The following is a 27,982-nucleotide window of genomic DNA, read 5'->3' on the forward strand; positions in this document are numbered from 1 at the left end:
CGGTAGGGGCTATAGCCCATGTTCAAAAATGTTGAAAAACTAGGTTAATTTTTTTTTCAAAAATTAAAAAAACAATGGGCTATAACCCATGTTTTTGAAATTTTTAATTTTTTTCAAATCCTCAAAAATGATGAAAAACGGCGTGCTATAGTATGCCGTACGGTAGGGGCTATAGCCCATGTTCAAAAATGATGAAAAACGAGGTTAATTTTTTTTTTCAAAAATTCAAAAGACGATGGGCTATAACCCATGTTTTTTGAAATTTTGATTTTTTTTTTAATCCTCAAAAATGATGAAAAATGATGAAAAACGGCGTGCTATAGTATGCCGTACGGTAGGGGCTATAGCCCATGTTCAAAAATGATGAAAAACGAGGTTATTTTTTTTTTTCAAAAATTCAAAAAACGATGGGCTATAACCCATGTTTTTTGAAATTTTGAAATTTTTTCAAATCCTCAAAAATGATGAAAAACGGCGTGCTATAGTATGCCGTACGGTAGGGGCTATAGCCCATGTTCAAAAATGATGAAAAACGAGGTTATTTTTTTTTTTCAAAAATTCTAAAAACGATGGGCTATAACCCATGTTTTTTGAAATTTAGATTTTTTTTCAAATCCTCAAAAATGATGAAAAATGATGAAAAACTATGTGCTATAGTATGCCGTACGGTAGGGGCTATAGCCCATGTTCAAAAATGATGAAAAACGAGGTTATTTTTATTTATTTTTATTCAAAAAACGATGGGCTATAACCCATGTTTTTTGAAATTTAGATTTTTTAAAAAATCCTCAAAAATGATGAAAAATGATGAAAAACGGCGTGCTATATAGTATGCCGTACGGTAGGGGCTATAGCCCATGTTCAAAAATGATGAAAAACGAGGTTAATTTTTTTTTCAAAAAATCAAAAAACAATGGGCTATAACCCATGTTTTTTTAATTTTGAATTTTTTTCAAATCCTCAAAAATGATGAAAAACGGCGTGCTATAGTATGCCGTAAGGTAGGGGCTATAGCCCATGTTCAAAAATGATGAAAAACGAGGTTAATTATTTATTTATTTTATCAAAAAACAATGGGCTATAACCCATGTTTTTTTTAATTTTGAATTTTTTTCAAATCCTCAAAAATGATGAAAAACGGCGTGCTATAGTATGCCGTAAGGTAGGGGCTATAGCCCATGTTCAAAAATGATGAAAAACGAGGTTAATTATTTATTTTTTTTATCAAAAAACAATGGGCTATAACCCATGTTTTTTTTAATTTTGAATTTTTTTCAAATCCTCAAAAATGATGAAAAACGGCGTGCTATAGTATGCCGTAAGGTAGGGGCTATAGCCCATGTTCAAAAATGATGAAAAACTAGGTTAATTTTTTTTTTTCAAAATTCTAAAAACGATGGGCTATAACCCATGTTTTTTGAAATTTTGATTTTTTTTTAAATCCTCAAAAATGATGAAAAATGATGAAAAACGGCGTGCTATAGTATGCCGTACGGTAGGGGCTATAGCCCATGTTCAAAAATGATGAAAAACGAGGTTAATTTTTTTTTTCAAAAAATCAAAAAACGATGGGCTATAACCCATGTTTTTTTTAATTTTGAATTTTTTTCAAATCCTCAAAAATGATGAAAAACGGCGTAATAGTATGCCGTACGGTAGGGGCTATAGCCCATGTTCAAAAATGATGAAAAACAAGGTTAATTTTTTTTTCAAAAATTCAAAAAACGATGGGCTATAACCCATGTTTTTTGAAATTTAGAAATTTTTTCAAATCCTCAAAAATGATGAAAAATGATGAAAAACGGCGTGCTATAGTATGCCGTACGGTAGGGGCTATAGCCCATGTTCAAAAATGATGAAAAACTAGGTTAATTTTTTTTTTCAAAGATTCAAAAAACGATGGGCTATAACCCATGTTTTTTGAAATTTTGAATTTTTTGAAATCCTCAAAAATGATGAAAAATGATGAAAAACGGCGTGCTATAGTATGCCGTACGGTAGGGGCTATAGCCCATGTTCAAAAATGATGAAAAACGAGGTTAATTTCTTTTTTCAAAAATTCAAAGAACGATGGGCTATAACCCATGTTTTTTGAAATTTTGAAATTTTTTCAAATCCTCAAAAATGATGAAAAACGGCGTGCTATAGTATGCCGTACGGTAGGGGCTATAGCCCATGTTCAAAAATGATGAAAAACGAGGTTATTTTTTTTTTTCAAAAATTCAAAAAACGATGGGCTATATAACCCATGTTTTTTGAAATTTAGATTTTTTTTCAAATCCTCAAAAATGATGAAAAATGATGAAAAACTATGTGCTATAGTATGCCGTACGGTAGGGGCTATAGCCCATGTTCAAAAATGATGAAAAACGAGGTTATTTTTATTTATTTTTATTCAAAAAACGATGGGCTATAACCCATGTTTTTTGAAATTTAGATTTTTTTAAAAATCCTCAAAAATGATGAAAAATGATGAAAAACGGCGTGCTATAGTATGCCGTACGGTAGGGGCTATAGCCCATGTTCAAAAATGATGAAAAACGAGGTTAATTTTTTTTTCAAAAAATCAAAAAACAATGGGCTATAACCCATGTTTTTTTAATTTTGAATTTTTTTCAAATCCTCAAAAATGATGAAAAACGGCGTGCTATAGTATGCCGTAAGGTAGGGGCTATAGCCCATGTTCAAAAATGATGAAAAACGAGGTTAATTATTTATTTTTTTTATCAAAAAACAATGGGCTATAACCCATGTTTTTTTTAATTTTGAATTTTTTTCAAATCCTCAAAAATGATGAAAAACGGCGTGCTATAGTATGCCGTAAGGTAGGGGCTATAGCCCATGTTCAAAAATGATGAAAAACTAGGTTAATTTTTTTTTTCAAAAATTCTAAAAACGATGGGCTATAACCCATGTTTTTTGAAATTTTGATTTTTTTTTAAATCCTCAAAAATGATGAAAAATTATGAAAAACGGCGTGCTATAGTATGCCGTACGGTAGGGGCTATAGCCCATGTTCAAAAATGATGAAAAACAAGGTTAATTTTTTTTTTCAAAAATTAAAAAAACGATCGGCTATAACCCATGTTTTTGAAATTTAGATTTTTTTTCAAATCCTCAAAAATGATGAAAAATGATGAAAAACGACGTGCTATATTATGCCGTACGGTAGGGGCTATAGCCCATGTTCAAAAATGTTGAAAAACTAGGTTAATTTTTTTTTCAAAAATTAAAAAAACAATGGGCTATAACCCATGTTTTTGAAATTTTTAATTTTTTTCAAATCCTCAAAAATGATGAAAAACGGCGTGCTATAGTATGCCGTACGGTAGGGGCTATAGCCCATGTTCAAAAATGATGAAAAACGAGGTTAATTTTTTTTTTCAAAAATTCAAAAAACGATGGGCTATAACCCATGTTTTTTGAAATTTTGATTTTTTTTTTAATCCTCAAAAATGATGAAAAATGATGAAAAACGGCGTGCTATAGTATGCCGTACGGTAGGGGCTATAGCCCATGTTCAAAAATGATGAAAAACGAGGTTAATTTTTTTTTTCAAAAATTCAAAAAACGATGGGCTATAACCCATGTTTTTTGAAATTTTGATTTTTTTTTAAATCCTCAAAAATGATGAAAAATGATGAAAAACGGCGTGCTATAGTATGCCGTACGGTAGGGGCTATAGCCCATGTTCAAAAATGATGAAAAACGAGGTTAATTTCTTTTTTCAAAAATTCAAAGAACGATGGGCTATAACCCATGTTTTTTTAAATTTAGAAATTTTTTCAAATCCTCAAAAATGATGAAAAACGGCGTGCTATAGTATGCCGTACGGTAGGGGCTATAGCCCATGTTCAAAAATGATGAAAAACTAGGTTAATTTTTTTTTCAAAAATTCAAAAAACGATGGGCTATAACCCATGTTTTTTGAAATTTTGAATTTTTTTAAATCCTCAAAAATGATGAAAAATGATGAAAAACGGCGTGCTATAGTATGCCGTACGGTAGGGGCTATAGCCCATGTTCAAAAATGATGAAAAACGAGGTTAATTTCTTTTTTCAAAAATTCAAAGAACGATGGGCTATAACCCATGTTTTTTGAAATTTAGAATTTTTTTCAAATCCTCAAAAATGATGAAAAACGGCGTGCTATAGTATGCCGTACGGTAGGGGCTATAGCCCATGTTCAAAAATGATGAAAAACTAGGTTAATTTTTTTTTCAAAAATTAAAAAAACAATGGGCTATAACCCATGTTTTTTGAAATTTTGAATTTTTTTCAAATCCTCAAAAATGATGAAAAACGGCGTGCTATAGTATGCCGTACGGTAGGGGCTATAGCCCATGTTCAAAAATGATGAAAAACGAGGTTAATTTTTTTTTCAAAAAATCAAAAAACAATGGGCTATAACCCATGTTTTTTTTTATTTTGAATTTTTTTCAAATCCTCAAAAATGATGAAAAACGGCGTGCTATAGTATGCCGTAAGGTAGGGGCTATAGCCCATGTTCAAAAATGATGAAAAACGAGGTTAATTTTTTTTTCAAAAAATCAAAAAACAATGGGCTATAACCCATGTTTTTTTTTATTTTGAATTTTTTTCAAATCCTCAAAAATGATGAAAAACGGCGTGCTATAGTATGCCGTAAGGTAGGGGCTATAGCCCATGTTCAAAAATGATGAAAAACTAGGTTAATTTTTTTTTTCAAAAATTCTAAAAACGATGGGCTATAACCCATGTTTTTTTAAATTTAGATTTTTTTTTAAATCCTCAAAAATGATGAAAAATGTTGAAAAACGGCGTGCTATAGTATGCCGTACGGTAGGGGCTATAGCCCATGTTCAAAAATGATGAAAAACAAGGTTAATTTCTTTTTTCAAAAATTCAAAAAACCATGGGCTATAACCCATGTTTTTTGAAATTTTGAATTTTTTTAAATCCTCAAAAATGATGAAAAATGATGAAAAACGGCGTGCTATAGTATGCCGTACGGTAGGGGCTATAGCCCATGTTCAAAAATGATGAAAAACGAGGTTAATTTCTTTTTTCAAAAATTCAAAGAACGATGGGCTATAACCCATGTTTTTTGAAATTTAGAATTTTTTTCAAATCCTCAAAAATGATGAAAAACGGCGTGCTATAGTATGCCGTACGGTAGGGGCTATAGCCCATGTTCAAAAATGATGAAAAACTAGGTTAATTTTTTTTTCAAAAATTAAAAAAACAATGGGCTATAACCCATGTTTTTTGAAATTTTGAAATTTTTTCAAATCCTCAAAAATGATGAAAAACGGCGTGCTATAGTATGCCGTACGGTAGGGGCTATAGCCCATGTTCAAAAATGATGAAAAACTAGGTTAATTTTTTTTTCAAAAAATCAAAAAACAATGGGCTATAACCCATGTTTTTTTTTATTTTGAATTTTTTTCAAATCCTCAAAAATGATGAAAAACGGCGTGCTATAGTATGCCGTAAGGTAGGGGCTATAGCCCATGTTCAAAAATGATGAAAAACGAGGTTAATTTTTTTTTCAAAAAATCAAAAAACAATGGGCTATAACCCATGTTTTTTTTTTTTTGAATTTTTTTCAAATCCTCAAAAATGATGAAAAACGGCGTGCTATAGTATGCCGTAAGGTAGGGGCTATAGCCCATGTTCAAAAATGATGAAAAACTAGGTTAATTTTTTTTTTCAAAAATTCTAAAAACGATGGGCTATAACCCATGTTTTTTGAAATTTTGATTTATTTAAAAATCCTCAAAAATGATGAAAAATGATGAAAAACGGCGTGCTATAGTATGCCGTACGGTAGGGGCTATAGCCCATGTTCAAAAATGATGAAAAATGAGGTTAATTTTTTTTTCAAAAAATCAAAAAACGATGGGCTATAACCCATGTTTTTTTTAATTTTAATTTTTTTTCAAATCCTCAAAAATGATGAAAAACGGCGTGCTATAGTATGCCGTACGGTAGGGGCTATAGCCCATGTTAAAAAATGATGAAAAACGAGGTTAATTTTTTTATTCAAAAATTCAAAAAACGATCGGCTATAACCCATGTTTTTGAAATTTAGATTTTTTTTCAAATCCTCAAAAATGATGAAAAATGATGAAAAACGACGTGCTATATTATGCCGTACGGTAGGGGCTATAGCCCATGTTCAAAAATGTTGAAAAACTAGGTTAATTTTTTTTTCAAAAATTAAAAAAACAATGGGCTATAACCCATGTTTTTTGAAAATTTTACATTTTTTTAAATCCTCAAAAATGATGAAAAACGGCGTGCTATAGTATGCCGTACGGTAGGGGCTATAGCCCATGTTCAAAAATGATGAAAAACGAGGTTAATTTTTTTTTTCAAAAATTCAAAAAACGATGGGCTATAACCCATGTTTTTTGAAATTTTGATTTTTTTTTTAATCCTCAAAAATGATGAAAAATGATGAAAAACGGCGTGCTATAGTATGCCGTACGGTAGGGGCTATAGCCCATGTTCAAAAATGATGAAAAACGAGGTTAATTTTTTTTTTCAAAAATTCAAAAAACGATGGGCTATAACCCATGTTTTTTGAAATTTTGATTTTTTTAAAAATCCTCAAAAATGATGAAAAATGATGAAAAACGGCGTGCTATAGTATGCCGTACGGTAGGGGCTATAGCCCATGTTCAAAAATGATGAAAAACGAGGTTAATTTCTTTTTTCAAAAATTCAAAGAACGATGGGCTATAACCCATGTTTTTTGAAATTTAGAAATTTTTTCAAATCCTCAAAAATGATGAAAAACGGCGTGCTATAGTATGCCGTACGGTAGGGGCTATAGCCCATGTTCAAAAATGATGAAAAACTAGGTTAATTTTTTTTTTCAAAAATTCAAAAAACGATGGGCTATAACCCATGTTTTTTGAAATTTTGAATTTTTTTAAATCCTCAAAAATGATGAAAAATGATGAAAAACGGCGTGCTATAGTATGCCGTACGGTAGGGGCTATAGCCCATGTTCAAAAATGATGAAAAACGAGGTTAATTTCTTTTTTCAAAAATTCAAAGAACGATGGGCTATAACCCATGTTTTTTGAAATTTTGAAATTTTTTCAAATCCTCAAAAATGATGAAAAACTGCGTGCTATAGTATGCCGTACGGTAGGGGCTATAGCCCATGTTCAAAAATGATGAAAAACGAGGTTAATTTTTTTTTCAAAAAATCAAAAAACAATGGGCTATAACCCATGTTTTTTTTTATTTTGAATTTTTTTCAAATCCTCAAAAATGATGAAAAACGGCGTGCTATAGTATGCCGTAAGGTAGGGGCTATAGCCCATGTTCAAAAATGATGAAAAACGAGGTTAATTTTTTTTTCAAAAAATCAAAAAACAATGGGCTATAACCCATGTTTTTTTTTATTTTGAATTTTTTTCAAATCCTCAAAAATGATGAAAAACGGCGTGCTATAGTATGCCGTAAGGTAGGGGCTATAGCCCATGTTCAAAAATGATGAAAAACTAGGTTAATTTTTTTTTTCAAAAATTCTAAAAACGATGGGCTATAACCCATGTTTTTTTAAATTTAGATTTTTTTTTAAATCCTCAAAAATGATGAAAAATGTTGAAAAACGGCGTGCTATAGTATGCCGTACGGTAGGGGCTATAGCCCATGTTCAAAAATGATGAAAAACAAGGTTAATTTCTTTTTTCAAAAATTCAAAAAACCATGGGCTATAACCCATGTTTTTTGAAATTTTGAATTTTTTTAAATCCTCAAAAATGATGAAAAATGATGAAAAACGGCGTGCTATAGTATGCCGTACGGTAGGGGCTATAGCCCATGTTCAAAAATGATGAAAAACGAGGTTAATTTCTTTTTTCAAAAATTCAAAGAACGATGGGCTATAACCCATGTTTTTTGAAATTTAGAATTTTTTTCAAATCCTCAAAAATGATGAAAAACGGCGTGCTATAGTATGCCGTACGGTAGGGGCTATAGCCCATGTTCAAAAATGATGAAAAACTAGGTTAATTTTTTTTTCAAAAATTAAAAAAACAATGGGCTATAACCCATGTTTTTTGAAATTTTGAAATTTTTTCAAATCCTCAAAAATGATGAAAAACGGCGTGCTATAGTATGCCGTACGGTAGGGGCTATAGCCCATGTTCAAAAATGATGAAAAACGAGGTTAATTTTTTTTTCAAAAAATCAAAAAACAATGGGCTATAACCCATGTTTTTTTTTATTTTGAATTTTTTTCAAATCCTCAAAAATGATGAAAAACGGCGTGCTATAGTATGCCGTACGGTAGGGGCTATAGCCCATGTTCAAAAATGATGAAAAACGAGGTTAATTTTTTTTTCAAAAAATCAAAGAACGATGGGCTATAACCCATGTTTTTTGAAATTTAGAATTTTTTTCAAATCCTCAAAAATGATGAAAAACGGCGTGCTATAGTATGCCGTACGGTAGGGGCTATAGCCCATGTTCAAAAATGATGAAAAACTAGGTTAATTTTTTTTTCAAAAATTAAAAAAACAATGGGCTATAACCCATGTTTTTTGAAATTTTGAAATTTTTTCAAATCCTCAAAAATGATGAAAAACTGCGTGCTATAGTATGCCGTACGGTAGGGGCTATAGCCCATGTTCAAAAATGATGAAAAACGAGGTTAATTTTTTTTTCAAAAAATCAAAAAACAATGGGCTATAACCCATGTTTTTTTTTATTTTGAATTTTTTTCAAATCCTCAAAAATGATGAAAAACGGCGTGCTATAGTATGCCGTAAGGTAGGGGCTATAGCCCATGTTCAAAAATGATGAAAAACGAGGTTAATTTTTTTTTCAAAAAATCAAAAAACAATGGGCTATAACCCATGTTTTTTTTTATTTTGAATTTTTTTCAAATCCTCAAAAATGATGAAAAACGGCGTGCTATAGTATGCCGTAAGGTAGGGGCTATAGCCCATGTTCAAAAATGATGAAAAACTAGGTTAATTTTTTTTTTCAAAAATTCTAAAAACGATGGGCTATAACCCATGTTTTTTTAAATTTAGATTTTTTTTTAAATCCTCAAAAATGATGAAAAATGTTGAAAAACGGCGTGCTATAGTATGCCGTACGGTAGGGGCTATAGCCCATGTTCAAAAATGATGAAAAACAAGGTTAATTTCTTTTTTCAAAAATTCAAAAAACCATGGGCTATAACCCATGTTTTTTGAAATTTTGAATTTTTTTAAATCCTCAAAAATGATGAAAAATGATGAAAAACGGCGTGCTATAGTATGCCGTACGGTAGGGGCTATAGCCCATGTTCAAAAATGATGAAAAACGAGGTTAATTTCTTTTTTCAAAAATTCAAAGAACGATGGGCTATAACCCATGTTTTTTGAAATTTTGATTTATTTAAAAATCCTCAAAAATGATGAAAAATGATGAAAAACGGCGTGCTATAGTATGCCGTACGGTAGGGGCTATAGCCCATGTTAAAAAATGATGAAAAACGAGGTTAATTTTTTTATTCAAAAATTCAAAAAACGATGGGCTATAACCCATGTTTTTTGAAATTTTGATTTTTTTAAAAATCCTCAAAAATGATGAAAAATGATGAAAAACGGCGTGCTATAGTATGCCGTACGGTAGGGGCTATAGCCCATGTTCAAAAATGATGAAAAACGAGGTTAATGTTTTTTTTCAAAAAATCAAAAAACGATGGGCTATAACCCATGTTTTTTTTAATTTTGAATTTTTTTCAAATCCTCAAAAATGATGAAAAACGGCGTAATAGTATGCCGTACGGTAGGGGCTATAGCCCATGTTCAAAAATGATGAAAAACGAGTTTTTTTTTTCTTTCAAAGTTTCAAAAAACGATGGGCTATAACCCATGTTTTTTTTTTTTTTTTCATATCCTCAAAACAGACGTCTAAAACACGTCTATTTTTAGACTTGTTTTAGACGTTTATAAACAGAACTGTCCATCTAAATTCTAAACGGATGGTTAAATATAAATTCCCGATTGTACCTCACATGCCAGTGTGGCACCGTAGATAAACCTGGGGTTTATAAGCAGAACATTCCGGGTTCAATTCTCCTGAAGAACATTTTCACTGTCCATCTAAATTCTAAACGGCTGGTTAAATATAAGTTCCCGATTGTACCTTACATGCTGATGTGGCTCAAAAGATAAATCTGAGGTTCATAATCCAAAGGTTACTGGTTCAAAACTAATACTCAACCAATGCTGCAGTAATTTGAACTTTTCAAGGCTAGAATAAAAAATAAAAACTCATAAGCACCAGGAGACATCTGCTGATTGCCCCAAGGTGCCTTAGCTCAATGGTGTGGTGTGCTTGATCGGTAGCCTCTGCTACCACCTGCCTGCAGGTTCAAGTCCCATGCAAGGTACTAGTGAGGACCATCGGGAGACGGTGCTCTCTCCCCCTGTTTCCTGAAAAGTAGCAGTTGGGGGTTATGTTTGAAAGAACCCTGTCCACCTAACATTTTACAGATAAGAATTAGGTCAAACGTTTAAAAATAAAATAGCAATTTGGCCCATCATCTGACAGAAAGAATAGTCTGTGTATTTGCATACTGGGCCAAAACTTGGTTGGAAAGTCCCTCTTTTATGTCTGGCTTCCAGGCCAGTTGGAAAAGGGCAAACTGAGAGGTGGTAAGAGTATGTTAAATTGGACATTTTCATGGTAAAAGGTTAGCTGGACAGGGTTCTTTCAGACATAAGCCCCAACCGTTACATCTCAGGAAACAGGGGGAGAGAGCACCCTCTCCCGATGGTCCTCCAGCACCTTGATGTCATGACATGGGACTTGAACCTGCCAACTGCCTGTAGCAGAGGCAACGGGTCAAGCGCTCCACACCATTACGCCAAGGCACCTTTGGGCATTCAGCAGATGTCTCCTGGTGCTTTTGAGTTTTTATTTTTCATTCAAGCCTTGAAAAGTTCAAATTACTGCAGCATTGAGCTGTAGGAGGAACAGGACTTGAACATGGAATGTCTGTACTGAAAGCCTGATGATTAGACCATTGCACCATCAGTCAGACACTCTCAGGCAAAGTCTCCTGGTCATTTTGAAGTGATCTTTTGTTCGTTAGCCTTCAGTTAGTAAAGTTTAAATAACACAGAATCATATTAATCAGATGTTTCTTAGCGCTGTTGAGGTCTTCTTTTATATGATAGTGTAACAGCCGGGAATCGAACCCTGGTCTCCCACGTGGAAAGCCAACATCTTAACCACTACGACAATTAGAGTTTTGAGGTAATCAGGCTGAGGCTGTGAGCCACTGCTAGAATAGCAGTAAATGAAGCTCAATAACTAGCATTAAACTTTAGGAAGAGTGGGATTTGAAAATGAACTCTCTGTGCGGAATAACCCCTACTACACCATCACTCAGTAACATCTGCCTCTTTGTACTGTTGAAGCGATCTTCTGTATGTTAGCCTTCAGATAGTAAAGTTGAAAGAATCAAGAGTTGAACATAGAATCACGTTCATCAGAGTGTAACACCCAGGAATCGAACACAGGTCACCTGCACTGAAGGACAACATCTTAACCACTAAGCCAAAGCAACTGCCTATGGCTCAGGGGAGATATGAGACTTTTGAGGTCATCAGGCTGAGGCTGTGAGCCACTGCTATACAATAAAAAAAAATCAAAAAACGATGGGCTATAACCCATGTTTTTGAAATTTTGATTTTTTTTCAAATCCTCAAAAATGATGAAAAATGATGAAAAACGACGTGCTATAGTATGCCATACGGTAGGGGCTATAGCCCATGTTCAAAAATGTTGAAAAACTAGGTTAATTTTTTTTTCAAAAATTAAAAAAACAATGGGCTATAACCCATGTTTTTTTTTTTTTTCTTCATTTTTTTCAAATCCTCAAAAAGGATGAAAAACGGCGTGCTATAGTATGCCATACGGTATGGGCTATATAGCCCATGTTCAAAAATGATGAAAAACAAGGTTAATTGCAATTCCTCCGCAACACTCCGCAATTTGCTAACGGCCGGTAGTCACAGAATACAAAACTCTGATGCCGGCATTCAAAGCAGTGTTGCGGAGGAATTGCGGAGTGTTGCGGAGGATGCGGAGGAATTGCGGAGTGTTGCGGAGGATTATTTTTTTTCAAATTTTCAAAAAACGATGGGCTATAACCCATGTTTTTTTTTTTCTTCATTTTTTTCAATTCCTCAAAAATGATGAAAAACGGCGTGCTATAGTATGCCGTACGGTATGGGCTATAGCCCATGTTCAAAAATGATGAAAAACGAGGTTATTTTTTTTTTCAAAATTTCAAAAAACGATGGGCTATAACCCATGTTTTTTTTTTTTTTCTTCATTTTTTTCAAATCCTCAAAAAGGATGAAAAACGGCGTGCTATAGTATGCCATACGGTATGGGCTATATAGCCCATGTTCAAAAATGATGAAAAACAAGGTTAATTGCAATTCCTCCGCAACACTCCGCAATTTGCTAACGGCCGGTAGTCACAGAATACAAAACTCTGATGCTGGCATTCAAAGCAGTGTTGCGGAGGAATTGCGGAGTGTTGCGGAGGATGCGGAGGAATTGCGGAGTGTTGCGGAGGATTATTTTTTTTCAAATTTTCAAAAAACGATGGGCTATAACCCATGTTTTTTTTTTTCTTCATTTTTTTCAATTCCTCAAAAATGATGAAAAACGGCGTGCTATAGTATGCCGTACGGTATGGGCTATAGCCCATGTTCAAAAATTATGAAAAACGAGGTTCTTTTTTTTTTCAAATTTTCAAAAAACGATGGGCTATAACCCATGTTTTTTTTTTTTTTTTTTTTTTTTAATCCTCAAAAACGATGAAAAACGGCGTGCTATAGTATGCCGTATGGTATGGGCTATAGCCCATGTTCAAAAATGATGAAAAACTAGTTCTTTTTTTTTTCTTCAAAATTTCAAAAAACGATGGGCTATAACCCATGTTTTTTTTTTTTTTTTTTTTTTTTTCAAATCCTCAAAAATGATGAAAAACGGCGTGCTATAGTATGCCATACGGTATGGGCTATAGCCCATGTTCAAAAATGATGAAAAACGAGGTTCTTTTTTTTTTCAAAATTTCAAAAAACGATGGGCTATAACCCATGTTTTTTTTTTTTTTTTTTTTTTAAATCCTCAAAAACGATGAAAAACGGCGTGCTATAGTATGCCGTATGGCAGGGTTCCCCAATTAATTTTCCTCAAGGGCCATATTTTGACTAGCGTACCAGGCTGGGGGCCGAGTCTGCACGCGCGAGGTCGAGGTCTTGCCCTGAAAATTCATTTTCAGGGCAAGACCCCATTTGAAAAGGATGCCCAGTTTGACATGCATAGGCTACTGACCCCCATTTAATGCCATTTATATCTGGGACCCTAAAAAAAAAAAAAAAAAAAAAAAAACATATTTTTTTTGTTCTTTTTGAAATTCTTTCATGGGCCACAAGGGGGCGCTCTGTGGGCCGCAAATGGCCCGCGGGCCGCCTATTGGGGTACCCTGCCGTATGGTATGGGCTATAGCCCATGTTCAAAAATGATGAAAAACGAGTTCTTTTTTTTTTCTTCAAAATTTCAAAAAACGATGGGCTATAACCCATGTTTTTTTTTTTTTTTTCATTTTTTTCAAATCCTCAAAAATGATGAAAAACTGCGTGCTATAGTATGCCATACGGTATGGGCTATAGCCCATGTTCAAAAATGAAGAAAAACAAGGTTAATTATTTTTTTTTCAAAATTTCAAAAAACGATGGGCTATAACCCATGTTTTTTTTTTTTTTTTCATTTTTTTCAAATCCTCAAAAATGATGAAAAACGGTGTGCTATAGTATGCCGTACGATATGTGCTATAGCCCATCGTCCAAAATGATGAAAAACAAGGACAAAAAACAAATTCAAAAATTCAAAAAACGATGGGCTATAACCCATGTTTTTTTTCATTTTTTAGTTTTTTTCAAATCCTCAAAAATGATGAAAAACGTCGTGCTATAGTGTGCCGTACGATATGGGCTATAGCCCATGGTCCAAAATGATGAAAAACGAGGATAAAAGTAAAATCAAAAATTCAAAAAACGATGGGCTATAACCCATTGTTTTTTTTCATTTTTTCATTTTTTTTCAAATCCTCAAAAATGATGAAAAACGGCGTGCGATAGTATGCCGTACGATATGGGCCATAGCCCATGTTCCAAAATGATGAAAAACAAGGACAAAAAAAATAATTCAAAAATTCAAAAAACGATGGGCTATAACCCATCGTTTTTTTTAAACGGCGTGCTATAGTATGCCATACGATATGGGCTATAGCCCATGGTCCAAAATGATGAAAAACGAGGAATAAAAAAAATCAAAAATTCAAAAAACGATGGGCTATAACCCATCGTTTTTTTCATTTCTTTCAAATCCTCAAAAATGATGAAAAACGACGTGCTATAGTATGCCGTACGATATGGGCTATAGCCCATGTTCAAAAATGATGAAAAACGAGGTTCTTTTTTTTTTCAAAATTTCAAAAAACGATGGGCTATAACCCATGTTTTTTTTTTGTTTGTTTTTTAATCCTCAAAAACGATGAAAAACGGCGTGCTATAGTATGCCGTATGGTATGGGCTATAGCCCATGTTCAAAAATGATGAAAAACGAGTTCTTTTTTTTTTCTTCAAAATTTCAAAAAACGATGGGCTATAACCCATGTTTTTTTTTTTTTTTTTTTTTTTTTCAAATCCTCAAAAATGATGAAAAACGGCGTGCTATAGTATGCCATACGGTATGGGCTATAGCCCATGTTCAAAAATGATGAAAAACGAGGTTCTTTTTTTTTTCAAAATTTCAAAAAACGATGGGCTATAACCCATGTTTTTTTTTTTTTTTTTTTTTTTTAATCCTCAAAAACGATGAAAAACGGCGTGCTATAGTATGCCGTATGGTATGGGCTATAGCCCATGTTCAAAAATGATGAAAAACGAGTTCTTTTTTTTTTCTTCAAAATTTCAAAAAACGATGGGCTATAACCCATGTTTTTTTTTTTTTTTTTTTTTTTTCAAATCCTCAAAAATGATGAAAAACGGCGTGCTATAGTATGCCATACGGTATGGGCTATAGCCCATGTTCAAAAATGAAGAAAAACAAGGTTAATTATTTTTTTTTCAAAATTTCAAAAAACGATGGGCTATAACCCATGTTTTTGTTTTTTTTTCATTTTTTTCAAATCCTCAAAAATGATGAAAAACGGTGTGCTATAGTATGCCGTACGATATGTGCTATAGCCCATCGTCCAAAATGATGAAAAACAAGGACAAAAAACAAATTCAAAAATTCAAAAAACGATGGGCTATAACCCATGTTTTTTTTCATTTTTTCGTTTTTTTCAAATCCTCAAAAATGATGAAAAACGTCGTGCTATAGTGTGCCGTACGATATGGGCTATAGCCCATGGTCCAAAATGATGAAAAACGAGGATAAAAGTAAAATAAAAAATTCAAAAAACGATGGGCTATAACCCATCGTTTTTTTCATTTTTTCATTTTTTTTCAAATCCTCAAAAATGATGAAAAACGGCGTGCGATAGTATGCCGTACGATATGGGCCATAGCCCATGTTCCAAAATGATGAAAAACAAGGACAAAAAAAATAATTCAAAAATTCAAAAAACGATGGGCTATAACCCATCGTTTTTTTTAAACGGCGTGCTATAGTATGCCATACGATATGGGCTATAGCCCATGGTCCAAAATGATGAAAAACGAGGAATAAAAAAAATCAAAAATTCAAAAAACGATGGGCTATAACCCATCGTTTTTTTCATTTCTTTCAAATCCTCAAAAATGATGAAAAACGGCGTGCTATAGTATGCCGTACGATATGGGCTATTAGACGGGCGTCTAAAAATGGGATAAAAAACGTCTAAAAATAGACGTCTAAAACACGTCTATTTTTAGACGTTTTTTAGACGTCTATTCTTAGACGTTTTTTATCCCATTTTTAGATGCATGTCTAATAGCCGGCTATTGCTCAGTGGGATGGTCAAAAATTATGAAAAACGAGGTTAAAAAAATGTATTCAAAAATTCAAAAAACGATGGGCTATAACACATGTTTTTTTTTTTTTTTTTTTTTTCAAATCCTCAAAAATGATGAAAAACGGCGTGCTATAGTATGCCGTACGGTATGGGCTATAGCCCATGGTCCAAAATGATGAAAAACGAGGATAAAAGAAAAAAGAAAAAAGAAAAAAACGATGGGCTATAACCCATGTTTTTTCTTTTTTTTTAAATCCTCAAAAATGATGAAAAACGGCGTGCTATAGTATGCCGTACGATATGGGCTATTAGACGGGCGTCTAAAAACGGGAGAAAAAACGTCTAAAAATAGACGTCTAAAACACGTCTAAAACTAGACGTGTTTTAGACGTCTATTTTTAGACGTTTTTTAGACGTCTATTTTTAGACGTTTTTTATCCCATATTTAGATGCACGTCTAATAGCCGGCTATTGCTCAGTGGGATGGTCAAAAATTCTGAAAAACGAGGTTAAAAAAAATTATTAAAAAAATCAAAAAACGATGGGCTATAACCCATGTTTTTTTTTGTTTTGTTTTTTCAAATCCTCAAAAATTATGAAAAACGGTGTGCTATAGTATGCCGTACGATATGGGCATAGCCCATGGTCCAAAATGATGAAAAACAAGGACAAAAAAAATAATTCAAAAATTCAAAAAACGATGGGCTATATATAACCCATCGTTTTTTTCATTTTTTCATTTTTTTTAAATCCTCAAAAATGATGAAAAACGGCGTGCTATAGTATGCCGTACGATATGGGCTATAGCCCATGGTCCAAAATGATGAAAAACAAGGACAAAAAAAATAATTAAAAAAATAAAAAAACGATGGGCTATAACCCATCGTTTTTTTTAAACGGCGTGCTATAGTATGCCATACGATATGGGCTATAGCCCATGGTCCAAAATGATGAAAAACGAGGATAAAAAAAATTCAAAAATTCAAAAAACGATGGGCTATAACCTATCATTTTTTTCATTTTTTTCAAATCCTCAAAAATGATGAAAAACGGCGTGCTATAGTATGCTGTACGGTAGGGGCTATAGCCCATGGTCAAAAATGATGAAAAACGAGGATAATTTTTTTTTCAAAAATTCTAAAAACGATGGGCTATAACCCATCGTTTTTTTTTTTCATTTTTTAATTTTTTTCAAATCCTCAAAAATGATGAAAAACGGCGTGCTATATTATGCCGTACGATATGGGCTATAGCCCATGGTCAAAAATGATGAAAAACAAGGACAAATGTTATTTTCAAAAATTCAAAAAACGATGGGCTATAACCCATCGTTTTTTTTCATTTTTTCATTTTTTTCAAATCCTCAAAAATGATGAAAAGCGGCGTGCTATAGTATGCCGTACGATATGGGCTATAGCCCATGGTCCAAAATGATGAAAAACAAGGATATTTTTTTTTTCAAAAATTCAAAAAACGATGGGCTATAACCCATCGTTTTTTCATTTTGTTCATTTTTTTCAAATCCTCAAAAATGATGAAAAACGGCGTGCTATAGTATGCCGTACGATATGGGCTATAGCCCATGGTCCAAAATGATGAATAACGAGGATTTGAAAAAAAGTCGAAATTCACTCCGAGACCATGGGCTATATATAGCCCATCGTCTCGGAGTGATTTTCGTCTTTTTTTCAAATCCTCAAAAATGATGAAAAACGGCATGCTATAGTATGCCATACGATATGGGATATAGTCCTTGGTAAAAAATGATGCATTTATACTGGTGAAGGTTATTTATACTGGTCAAGGTTATTTATACTGGTCAAGGTCATTTACTAGTCTTATGAAGGTCATTTATACTGCTCAAGGTCATTGATATTGGTCAAGGTCATTGAGTGGCGCGCTATAGTGCGCGATTCTTCATCATTGTTGAGGATTTGAAAAAAGGTGAAAATCAAGGAAAAGCTAAAGGCTATAGCCCATCGTCTCTGAGTGATTTTCGTCTTTTTTTCAAATCCTCACAAATGTAGATAAACGGCGTGGGGTATAGCCCATGGTCAAAATGATGAAAGTGGCTCAGTGTGTTAGAACGCTGCCACATGATCGGGAGATGGTGAGTTCAGACCCCACTCAAGTCTTTACTTTCAAGACCGATTTCAGGAGAAAAAAACAAACACAAAAGCAGTGTTAATTGTCTGGAACCAGTGGCTCAGTGTGTTAGAACGCTGCCACATGATTGGGAGATGGTGGGTTCAAACCCCACTAAAGTCATTACTTTCAAGACCGATTTCAGAAGGATAAAACAAACAAAAAAGCAGTGTGAATTGTCTGGAACCAGTGGTTCAATGTGTTAGAACACTGGCCACATGATCGGGTCGGGAGATGGTGAGTTCAGACCCCACTTGAGTCTTTACTTTCAAGACCGATTTCAGAAGAAGAAAACAAACAAAAAAGCAGTAAAGATTGTCTGGACCCAGTGGCTCAGTGTGTTAGAACGCTGCCACATGATAGGGAGATGGTGAGTTCAAACCCCACTCAGTCTATATAGTATACTGTCTAATGTCTACGTACAAATCTGAGCTCCATACCACATGAACAATGTTTAAGTCTAATGACTTAAACACATTTAGACATGGAAAGTCTGTATGTTGTTATATCTTTCAATCTGGGAAAGCTTAGGATATAGTATAGTGTCTTCATATGTATAAAAGATGTAACAATATAATGAAAACGTAAATGCCAACACAATGAGTAGGGCACAGTAAGGAATTGAACCCTATCCCAGTAAACCAGGAGCTCCATGCCTGTGCCTCTTTGTGTCGTGTGTGTGTGTGTGTGTGTGTGTGTGTTAAATGGTGCATTTATATAGCGCCTTTATCCAAGGCGCTTTAGATTGTACATTACATTTACACACACTCATACACTGATGGCCGCGGAAACAATGCAAGGCACCAACCAGCACATCAGGAGCAATTAGGGGTTCAGTGTCTCGCTCAAGGACACTTCGACACTAACTCTGGTGTGTGTGTGTGTGTGTGTGTGTGTGTGTGTGTGTGTGTGTGTGTGTGAATATAAATGCCAACTAAATGAGTAGGGCACAGTGGGGAATTGAGCCCCATCCCAGTCAATGATGAGGTCCATGCCTGCACCTTGTGTTTTTCTTTATGTGTGTTATTCTTTGGTTGTTTTGGCTAACTAAATGACGTGAAAACCCTAGCAGCCCTAGCTGCAGTAAATAACTAGAAATGTGCAATTCTGGTAAATTGCAAAGATTTTTGAACCGCTCCAGTTGCTATGCACGGTTGCTAGGGCCCCGCCCGCACTGTTTCTGTATGACCCAACCACATTAGCTTGTTTTAGCCGCAGCCTTTGACCACTCCTTTCTCTTAAACTAATGCGCTGTCCATGGATTTGAACAAAACGCTGACCCTAGAGAAATGTAGCTTGAAAAGCTGCAGCTACATAGAAATTAAGAAAAAGTAGCTGAGCTACACTGAGCTACTTTTTTTTTCTCAGCGTTAAATAGTATTACATGTGGCTCTCTCAAGTGAGTTTTATTTTTTAAAGGGAATAAAAAAAAGTTGAGGATACTGTTAACATTATGACATTTGATCGTCCTCAATCTTACAGATATCTTAATTATTTACTAGGAGTACAGTAGTGTACTGGTATAGTATACCAGTGTGGAGCGTGGAGTCGAGGGGAAGCAGACGTCGCTTCAGTTGGATTTTTCCAGCCGTTCGGTGCAACTTCTCGTCTTTGCATTGACTTTGTACAGTATGTAATCGCGCCACTCTATAACATTAATAACAATACAAGTCTGAACGTTGCTTAACTCCCTTTTCTGTGGAAGTTCGACTTCTTTATAACTGACAACATTGACACGTCACCATACATCACCAGGTCATCATGTTTTTGTGCACTGTTCCTATCAAGTGGTTGATAAAATAAAATAAAACATAATTTTCACTTTCCTACATTACTTCTTTAAAAATGGTCAGGGGCCACATGCAATACCTCCAATACCTCCTGATCCTTCCTGATACGCCACAGTCCACTGCATAGCAACAATTCACAAAACATGCAAACACTGAAATAGTATAGCTTACAAACATGCAGTAAAAATGTGAACTTCCTCTTATTGATAACTATGAAATCTTGCGTTTTTGTCACATTACTACCAACATCAGTACAGCATGGACATGTGGACAGTTTGGGTCTGCAAGGCTAAATCTCATCAATTGGTGGTCTGTGGGTTGAAAACCAATGATTTAAGGTATATTTAGAATGGATAAAAAATATGCGATTAATTTGCGATTAACTATGGACAACCATGCGATTGTGGCAAAGGTCACAGTTAACTATGGAATCATGCATTTCCCGTCAGTCAGTGTATCACTCAAAATCACCATACATGGGGAAAGCCCCATATACGCGGTGCCCAGGTCTCATAACATTGCACGTGACCTCGCCCTTTAGGATGAGGTCGCTTCTCGCCCCCAGGCGTCTTACTGGTATTATATCTTAAGTGTGTGTGTGTGTGTGTACTGTGTGTGTGTGTGTGTGTGTGTGTGTGTGTGTGCGTGCCTGTGCGAGCGCAACTGCACGTGCTACACCCATGAATGTACCCGCACTTTAGCTGCTGTTGATTTTACCCTAGCATCCTTTTTTTTCAGCTCTGTTACACTTTAATTAAATAATCTCCTTTGAGCAATTAACTCCTTGAATCAGAGCTTCACATAGAGGGGAATTAGTCCTGGTAATTAGTCCCATATGGGGTTCTGTTTGTGTGTATTCCTAGCAGGGGGGCAGTCAGACAGAGATTTTGTGAAGCCACTAAGGAAATCGGGACTTCCTGAAAGTTCATATAATGGCCTGTTGTGGCGCTGTCATTGGGCCCAAAAAACCCCATATCTCCATAGAGGTCCATGTATTTGGGCCCAACTTCACCTAGACTGTGTATTACCTTAATAAACATGGTCATGAATACTTTCTGCTTCCAGTCACTAGTTTAAAGTCTCATTTCTTATGTCATAATATTCTTTTTGGAAAATGATGGTCCCATTTATTTGAAAAATGACAATAAAGTCGTGTATGTTCTGAGGGGCGTGGCTACCGTTACAGTCTATGATCGGGAGCCACCCCCCGTTCGAGTCAAAATAAAAACCAACAAATAAAAAGGGGGAAAGTCCCGCCTCGTTGTCTGGGCCAGCCAATGGCCAGCTGGGCCCAAATGGATCTAGAAAGATGGCGATTTACAATTCAAGGACTGACTTCTGGCTTCATCTTACGTCCATATCAGACCCGGAGAACGCTTTGTCCATATTTGTTTTTACAGTCTATGATTCCTAGCCATACCCACTGAGTACAACACACACACACACACACACACACACACACACGACTACTAAATACAGTATTTTCACATTCAGGGGCAGAAACATGGCATGTCCAAAAACCTTAATGTTGGTCAATTGTTTTGTCCATCTCCTGTCACGGTGCGACTCAGGAGATTGCAGAAACAGACAGGCCCACATCAATAAAAGCCAATAAAAATGAAGCTCACCAGTTTGATTCCCATAGCTTCATTCACCTCCAACACAGCTGGTTTTGATTAAAGAACTGTGTATTACTCGTTTTAAACGTAATCATCACACTAAAATATGTATATAGGTTGTGTATAGGTTATATATAATCCCTTGGCTTTGCCCCACGTCTCTCTGTCACTTTGTTTACAAACGTGGGAGGAAGTCACAGACGTAAAAACCCGAAAAATCCTGGAGGGATTGATTGGTTCAGAAACTTCAGAGCCAGCGTTTCAAGCTGAAACTTCAAAATAAAATGCCCACCATTTCCATTTCACTACACCTTTATTAAATAATGTCTAGATTTTATATACTGTTTAGAACTGTACTACTAGGGTAGGTACCCTCACAAAAAACATCCAGTAATCCCGCTGCTCTCCCCAGGTTGGCGGGGGGTGTATAGAGCCCAGGATCACATTAGATAATTGACATAGGGATGAAAAATGGGTTACAAAATTGTGGGATAAAAAAATGTTTAAAAAAAGAACTGTACTACCTTTCAACATTTTTAAAGCAAATAAACATCATACTGGCCCAGACAAAGACATCACACAAATATCAACCTTTTTTAAAGTTTTTATTTGGGAAAAGGTAGAGAGACATTTCCCTGAACTTGGTCCTGAGAGTTTAGAGAACACAGAAGTCATCAAGAAATATGATCCACAAACAAACAACTAGACTCCTTACATGGCCCTTGGTCTTTCTACTCAAAAGGTACCTAGGGTTGTTTTGTTTGTGTGCGCTATACTGTACATAGCAACTACAACCCAAAAATGGGTTCCCGACTGGAAAGGTAAAACCCAAAAAGGGGTTCCCATCCTTAATGCGTTAATGGTTCCCTTTAACGTTTCCTACGGGGTCCTAAATGGTCTCGACAGCAAAGCTTTTCTGCTTCTGTGCCTGAATTTAAATGACCCTTTATGTGATCATGATGATTATGTGGATTTTTCTTTCCCTTTACATCATTGTGTGCCGTGGTGGACAGTAACAAAGTACTGTACTTAATTGTATCTGTACTTCACTTCAAGTAATTGTACTTTGGATGTGTGTACTGTATTGTGGTAGGGTTAAATGAAAAGAAAGAAAGTCGTTAATTCAATATATGTTTTGTAAGGGGGGGGGGGGGATAATAAAGTACATTGTTACTGTCCATCTCAGATTAACACCCCGAACACGCGGGGTTATTTAATCCATTAAATCATAGCACCCAGCGATTTATAGCAGCGGAGCACTTTTACAGACGGACCGGATGTTATCCCGGATGTAGCTGAAGCAGCTAAATGTAGCCAAAACACTCTAGAGTCGATCGACAACAACGGGAGGTATGATTAATTCTACCGCGACTAGCGACTGGACCGCGGTGGGCCGTCTAACACATGATCTTTGCTTAGAATTGGACGGAATGATTTAGATCAAGAGTTTTTAACATTTTAAGATTTTCGGTCTCGTCGGCTAAACGGGGGGAACATTTTCGATGACGTCCCACTGTTGCGCAACAGACGCTCCCAGCCTGTGGAGCGATGTGATCGGTTTCAATAATCTCCGTCCTTTTGATCAATCTTCGTCCTGGGCGCTGGGCGCTAGTAATTGAAAAGGCAGAGAACTTCGTCCTGTGTGCTCAGGGTGTTCTTGAGCGTTCTTGGCGTTCTTCTGTCCATCCAGACATCCATCATTTCTCTTCATATCCCAGGAGGATGAGAGTCTGTTTCAGAGCCACCTCCTCCACAAAGCTGGCATCTACGTTCTCCTGCTCCTCAAATGGGTTCAACGCTGACAGAGAAAGAGACAGACAGACAGACAATATATTTAACCTCAACCAAAACCCTAACCAAGCAGGAAAATCGACAATCGACAAGTAGTATAGCAGCATGCACGGCACACACACACACACACACACACACACACACACACACACACACACACACACACACACACACACACGCACGCACGCTACCTTGCTCCTCCACGTCAGTGAGGATCTTGGTTAGGTAGCTCAGAGGAAGGAACCCGTCTCCCCGTCTGAATCCTGGTTTGTCTCTTCCTGCTAATGCAGAACCCTGGAGAACACACACAGGTTAAACACACTGCATTCTGGACTGAGGATCGACTCTCATAACCTTGTCCTGGTTCTAACGGGTCCTGGTTATTTTAACTCATTTAAAACATTTACCCGTAATCGATGCAAGTGTGGAGACAGTACTTTCTGGAGAGAGCACAGTACAGTACACATACGCTTACACACTATAGTGTCACACATGAGTAGCAAAGAATAGCAGATCTACAACCTCAAATTGAGACGTGTTTTGCGCTCACAGATCTGATATTGTTTTGCTATTTTAGAAGTTGAATCCTGAAAAGTAAAGGTTTCGGACATATTATGTCCGAAAGGATGAGGTTTTCACCCGACGAACAACGATATTGTCGATGTCAGGTGGAAACTTCATTATGTCCACTTTTCAAGATTCAAATTCAAAATTATCAAAAGTGGCAGATCTGCAAGCTCGAAAAAGGTCTGCAGATGTTTTTGCGCGACTCTGTAGTGCAATCACATTATGGCATTAATTTACGAAAAAACACAAAAAGTTAGAATATAAGAATACAAGAGGTTTCTGCCTATACTTCACTATATGTCAAAATCAAATACCGAAAATAGTCGATCAAAAACCTCACAACAAGGTGCCGGCATAACTCTTATCTTTTAGATATCGTTGCCGTCAGGCTGAAGCCTTGTATCTAGTTAGTTTTTTCTTTTTATGTAAATGAATGCCCTACTTCTTCAAAGTAAAAGAGAGTCATGGGCAAAAGCAGAAAGAAATTGCAGACATACAGACATACTGTACAATCTGATCTTCATAGATTCTGATAATATTTTACACTGACCCACCTGATCAGTCATCGACAAAAAGACTGACTCACTTTGGAGTGAGTCAGTCTTTTTACTGACTCACTTTGGAGTGAGTCAGTCTTTTTACTGACTCACTTTGGAGTGAGTCAGTCTTTTTACTGACTCACTTTGGAGTGAGTCAGTCTTTTTACTGACTCACTTTGGAGTGAGTCCGTCTTTTTACTGACTCACTTTGGAGTGAGTCAGTCTTTTTACTCACTTACATCATACCTTATTCCTGTTCCGTTTCTCCAGCAGCATTCTGACGTAATCCCTAGAGATGAAAGCCGAACTGACAGGATGGTCCCACAACTGGTACACTTTCTGTCCCATAGTCTACAGTACACACACACACACACACACACACACACACACACACACACACACACACACACACACACACACACACACACACACACACACACACACACACACACACACACACACACACACACACACACACACACACACACACACTCTGACTGTAACAAATATGAGTGACAATTCTTATACGAGACGATTTTAAGATGGCCACAGAGAAATTACTTCCACAAACGAGGGGATGAGCGAGTGACGTCAGGACACAGGTATGCACTGCTATCCCATTTCACTTGCAAACATTGTAGTAGGTGGCGCTATGACAAAACCATACCTTTATTCTACCACTGAGGAAGTTGTAGAGTGTGCGGAACAAAACTCTTCACACTTCCCTGATCTTTCCCTGAAAGTTCCCTGAAAAGTCAGTTTCCGCCCCTATATTCTGGCCTGTACCTTTGTTTGAAATTACACCATTTCACAACCTGGCAAATGTCACACTTTCTCCATGAAAAGGTTGGGATTTCCCACTGATTTGCCCATGAATTGCCAATTATGGCAGGCCTTTTGAAATTCTCTATTAATTAAGAAGTATCTAATTATCTGTAGACATTGGCCACAATGGCCAGTGGGGCCATGAACGTCATGCAGTTTTTTAATTTGAATCCGGAAAAGTAACAGTTTTGAAGATTTATTTTTAGTATTTTTGGTATGATAACCTGAATTAGTTATTTAACCACATATCCTGCCTATATCATAACATAACTACTATGTCTGACATTTTGAACAAACCAAAATTGTCTATTAAATCTGCTTCAATAATACTGAATACGTGCGGCTCTCCCCACTAAACATGGCCGCCGTGATGACCACATTACTCCAATGAACCACAACAGTGGCCAACGAGATATCCAAGTATATTTATATATCTACAGTTTGGTGTGGAACACTGTCGACTCAACTCATCAGTGTTTTGACATTAACCGTAGAACCACACAAACATTAAATGACACCTGGTCGAATCTGAAAAGGGGACAACGTCAATGAAGCACTGAAATACATCACGTGGAAAGGCCATGAGTGATTGTTGGATGTGATTAATAATATACCTTTATTGAAAGGATAAGCCCCTTGAGATGTCGCATCTCATTTTAGAGGGGGTCCTCAACACAGATACATTGTACAATACAGTTCACAAAGCAATACAACAGTACAACCATACACACAGAAAGGACAAAACAAAACAAGACAAAACAAAAGCTCTCCCAAAGATAGCTCCCACCCCACTGTTTCAACCCTAAAAAAAATATATACCCTTTGCACAATAAGACCATGTTATTAGGCAAAAAAACTAAACAAAAGCAAACAAGCAATACCAGCATGCATAATGTGATAATAATGAACAGCAGCATCGAGCCAGCAGGGAACACATACAGTATGAAGGTACATACAGATCGGTCGGTATGTTATATTTATGGAAAACAAGGGCAACTGCCAAGAAGAGTACGTTAATTTAGAAGCATGAGCACGGCGTTAGAAGGTGTATGAAAATTGATTCCTTAAATACGTTGAGGGAAGTGATTGATCTGAGTGGACTTGGTAGGTCATTCCAATCAGATGGAGCTTTAAATTTGAAGGCACGGCGCCCACTTTCCTTTTTTATCCTTGTGGGGACTGTAAAGTAGGGATGGTCCGTGTGTCTTAGATTATAGTGTGGTGTGTATGGGACAAGAAATTGTTTTAGGTACTGTGGATAAGGAAAGAAAATACATTTAAAAATAAATTGTAGCCAATGTGAGTGTCTTCTTGATTTAGGTGATAGCCAGTTTAAAGACTCGTACATGGAGCAATGGTGAGTTCTATATGGGCATCTCAGTATGAATCTACATAGGTTGTTATAGGTGACATTGAGGGGGTAGAGGTTTGTATTGGTGGTGTTCTGATATATGACATCCGCATAGTCTATTATGGGTAGTAGCAGCTGTGAAATTAATCTTTTTCTAATCTGAAGGGTAAAACTATTGATGGATCGATATAGTTTTCAAACTGAAATTTATTTTCTGAACAATAGAGTTAATATGAGTCTTAAAGGAGAGTTGAGGATCCATCCAAAGTCCTAGGTATTAGGTATTAGGACAGGAAGAGGCGAGGAGGACTTATATTCATCTCTTTGACAACCCATCAAACAGACGGGACCCTGGGGGGTACCGCCCGCTTCGCCCAGCATAGATGCAAACGTTGAGCAAGACTTTGAACAATGGTGGACAAACAAGCCACTCCTGTGAGAGTCACTGACAGATACAGAATCTAATGCCAGACAGAATAAAGAGTTGGCTCAGAGCTCACTGCAAAAGCAGAAGAAACTGGAGCACAATAGAGTGCTACGGTGCATAACAGGAAAGTGTTTTTTTGTGGGACAGCATGGAAGTTCTACAATATGGGCACTCTGGTGTGTTTGATGAATAAACCTTGTATTTTCTAACACTGGCCCTCAACTGGGCATGTGTTTTTTCCTCTCTCTCTCTCTGTGTGGGGGATAGAAAGCACATAGGGGAGTTGAAATTCATGGTGTAGGACCTTTAAGGGAATTTGGTGGAGCGAGTAATAATGAGCTAAATTGGATGTTGTTCAGTGTTGTTTGGCCTGGGAGGGATTCAAATACAATGGATATTTGTGCTCATAATGGCTGATATGGCATTAAAGTTACTAGAGGGGGAGACTATTTTTTTTTTTTCTTCTTATATTCACATTAACCACTTGTATCCTGATTCATGGGGGGGGGGGGGGGAATCTGGAAAAAATGTCAATTATCATCAACACTGATGATAGTGCTGTCAAACAAGTCTATGAAACTATTGTAACTTTAGGTTCTCCTCAATAACTTTTACTCTCTCAGGTAAGTAGAACTAAACAGTCCAACACAGACAAACAATGGAATGAATGAATCAATGGACACTTTGTTCCCTCGCTCTCCCTTTGTTTCACCACAGCGCCCCTAGCGGGAACTCCAATAATAAACACTGGTCATAGAACAATATACTAATATACTAGAACAAAACTACTTTCAAAAGAAATGTCAAACAATACCTTGCCAATTTGTCTATATAACTGATTTGAGTATTTGAGTTTATTAATAGTTTTTATCATGTGAATTTGTTTTTGTATTTTTAATTTAGTTTT

At 35.9% G+C, this 27,982-nt stretch overlaps 1 protein-coding gene across 2 annotated transcripts in view; it reads right to left on the reverse strand.

The window, feature by feature from the left end:
• Positions 1–22,731: 22,731 nt before the first annotated feature.
• The window catches only part of gsap (gamma-secretase activating protein), a 72,767-nt gene continuing 67,516 nt past the window's right edge, over positions 22,732–27,982 (reverse strand). The window contains exons 30-32 of one of the 2 annotated variants that reach the window (XM_083757507.1): positions 24,719–24,823; positions 23,558–23,660; positions 22,732–23,373 (exon numbers count right to left, since the gene is read on the reverse strand). In XM_083757507.1, the coding sequence (XP_083613633.1) occupies positions 23,273–23,373; positions 23,558–23,660; positions 24,719–24,823 (309 nt within the window). In that variant the 3' untranslated portion in view covers positions 22,732–23,272. Of the gene's footprint in view, positions 23,374–23,557; positions 23,661–24,711; positions 24,824–27,982 lie in introns of both variants that reach the window. The other variant, XR_014568757.1, reaches the window with a different exon arrangement.

This window comes from Protomyctophum parallelum (assembly GCF_964188405.1).
Source record: "Protomyctophum parallelum genome assembly, chromosome: 22".
In the NCBI taxonomy this organism is placed as follows: domain Eukaryota; kingdom Metazoa; phylum Chordata; class Actinopteri; order Myctophiformes; family Myctophidae; genus Protomyctophum; species Protomyctophum parallelum.